The 1,909-nt window shown below is 62.8% G+C and overlaps 1 protein-coding gene across 1 annotated transcript in view; it reads right to left on the bottom strand.

Annotated features, from left to right (window-relative positions):
- Positions 1-410: 410 nt before the first annotated feature.
- CDC45 (cell division cycle 45) overlaps positions 411-1,909 on the bottom strand; it is a 9,041-nt gene continuing 7,542 nt past the window's right edge. The window contains exons 8-11 of the mRNA XM_010836462.1: positions 1,758-1,877; positions 1,381-1,512; positions 1,148-1,246; positions 411-573 (exon numbers count right to left, since the gene is read on the bottom strand). Coding sequence (XP_010834764.1) covers positions 411-573; positions 1,148-1,246; positions 1,381-1,512; positions 1,758-1,877 — 514 coding nt within the window. The remainder of the gene's footprint in view (positions 574-1,147; positions 1,247-1,380; positions 1,513-1,757; positions 1,878-1,909) is intronic.

Raw genomic sequence — 1,909 nt, 5'->3', positions numbered from 1 at the left:
CAATCTGGTCACAGTCACCCACAGGAGAAAGGACAAGGAGAACGGCCTCGCTCTCGAGAAGGAAGGTTGACTACAAAGACGCATCCTCAGAGGCCCAGAACCCTAACGTCCTATTTCAAAACAAGTCAGAAGACAGTTAAAGACGGTGCGTCTCAGGAAGTGGGACAGGGAAACGGAAACAGAAGGAAAACACTTCAGAAGAGAAGACTGGACTAAAAGAGACAGAGGCGCCCAAAGAGGCACGGGAGGCGAGACAGTGGAGAAATCTAAGAATCACACGGAAGGAAAGCACTCCCCCTGAAGCCGGCCGCGTGTCTCCCGCGTCCCTGGTCACGCCTGCGTGAGGGCCTCCGCGGCAGGGCGGGACGGGGGCAGGAGTGGCCGGTGGGGCTGGGCCGCGGCCACGTCCACTACCTGGAGAGGCTGTCCAGGGCCTGCGTGAAGCTGTCCGTCCCGGAGCCGTGCTCGGGGCTCTCCATCAGCGACATCGTGGCGAAGACCACGTCGCTGGCCAGGAACTTGTGCTTGAAGCCAAAGTGGACGCTGAAAGTCTGGACGCGCATGTCCTTCATGCTGCAGCGGGGCAAGCGATGTAGCGGCCGTCTGCGTGTGCCCAGAGCGGCCTGCGCTGGGCCAGCTCCAGGGCCGGCACCCCCGCAAGACGTCACCGCCCCCCCACGCCAGCCCCCACAGATTCTCACGGCACGGCCCTTCTGGTCTGAGAACAGAGAGGGCAGGAGGCCCGCACACCAGCCCCACAGCAGGGATGCCGAGCGCCCGGCACCAGGCCGTCAGCTTGTGGGGCGCAGCAGGAGCTGGCTGTGTGTGTGCAGGGGGCGGGGTGTCCCAGGACGCCAGGAGCAGCCAGGCCCGTGCCCTCCGGCAGAGCCAGCAGATGCGCTGGGCACACCTCGTCTGAACCGGGCCCCAGGGGGATCCCAGAGTCCAGAGATAGACAGGCCGGGTCCACTGCAAACGTCTGCATCTCGGCCCCAATTCTAGACTTTTCAGGTACTTTAAGAGGTTCTATTTTTAACCCAAAGAGAAGGTCCCAATTACTTCCGTATTCTCATTTTCTGCATTATTTTCAGAACGTGGCTAAAACTGAAACCCTGACAAAGTTTAATCCATAGAAATTTGAGTTTACCCAAACTTATTTGCAGACTCTTCAATCATTTCTCGCAAATTCTCCTTCAAGGAGACGTCCATGGATTGAAACTTCTGCTTCACCTGTTTGAGGGGGAGACTGGGGAGGGGGCGCTTGGTCACAGGAGGCGCGAACCCTAGCCGCCACTCCAGCCTGGACACTCCAGAATGACCAGATTCGGGGCTCCGCGGAGTGGGTGGGGGGCCACGGGGCGGGGCCTCGGGGACACTCACCCCACATCTGCGAGGAACTCCTGCAGCCGTTTCTGCCCGTGCAGGGACCAGAGCTTGAACCTGGCCGCCGTGTAGCATGTGTTGCACAGGCTGTCATGGAGGGACCAGTGCTGGTAGAGAGCCAGGCGGAGGCTGGGCCGCGTCAAGGAGCTGCAGCCGCACGTGAGCCGCCCCCGCCCCGGGCCGCCACCTGCACCACCAGCCGCCCCGGGGCCCTGGGGCTCCCCGACCTCAGCGTGACTTGACCCGGACAGAGAGCCTGGGAGGGGTGGACGCACAGCGAGATCAAGGGGACCCTGCGGCCACACCCGGAGCTGGGAGTCTCCAGCTCCGGCCGGCCTAAGACACGGGTCGCCCCTGAACACAGCAGAGGATACTCGTACTCGAAGGAGATGCGCGCGCAGTCCACGGAGAGCGCGTGCGCCTCGTCCTCACGCCGGTGGCTGTGCCGGGACACGTGCCGCTGCAGCACGCCCACGTCGGTCACGTACTTCACCCTGGAGGACAGCACGCCTGGGCTCGCCGCCCC

Source organism: Bison bison, unplaced genomic scaffold (genome assembly GCF_000754665.1).
Source record: "Bison bison bison isolate TAMUID 2011002044 unplaced genomic scaffold, Bison_UMD1.0 scf7180017845671, whole genome shotgun sequence".
NCBI classification, from domain to species: domain Eukaryota; kingdom Metazoa; phylum Chordata; class Mammalia; order Artiodactyla; family Bovidae; genus Bison; species Bison bison.
The sequence above is the reverse complement of the archived record's forward strand: the minus strand, read 5'-3'. Positions and strand labels throughout refer to the sequence as shown.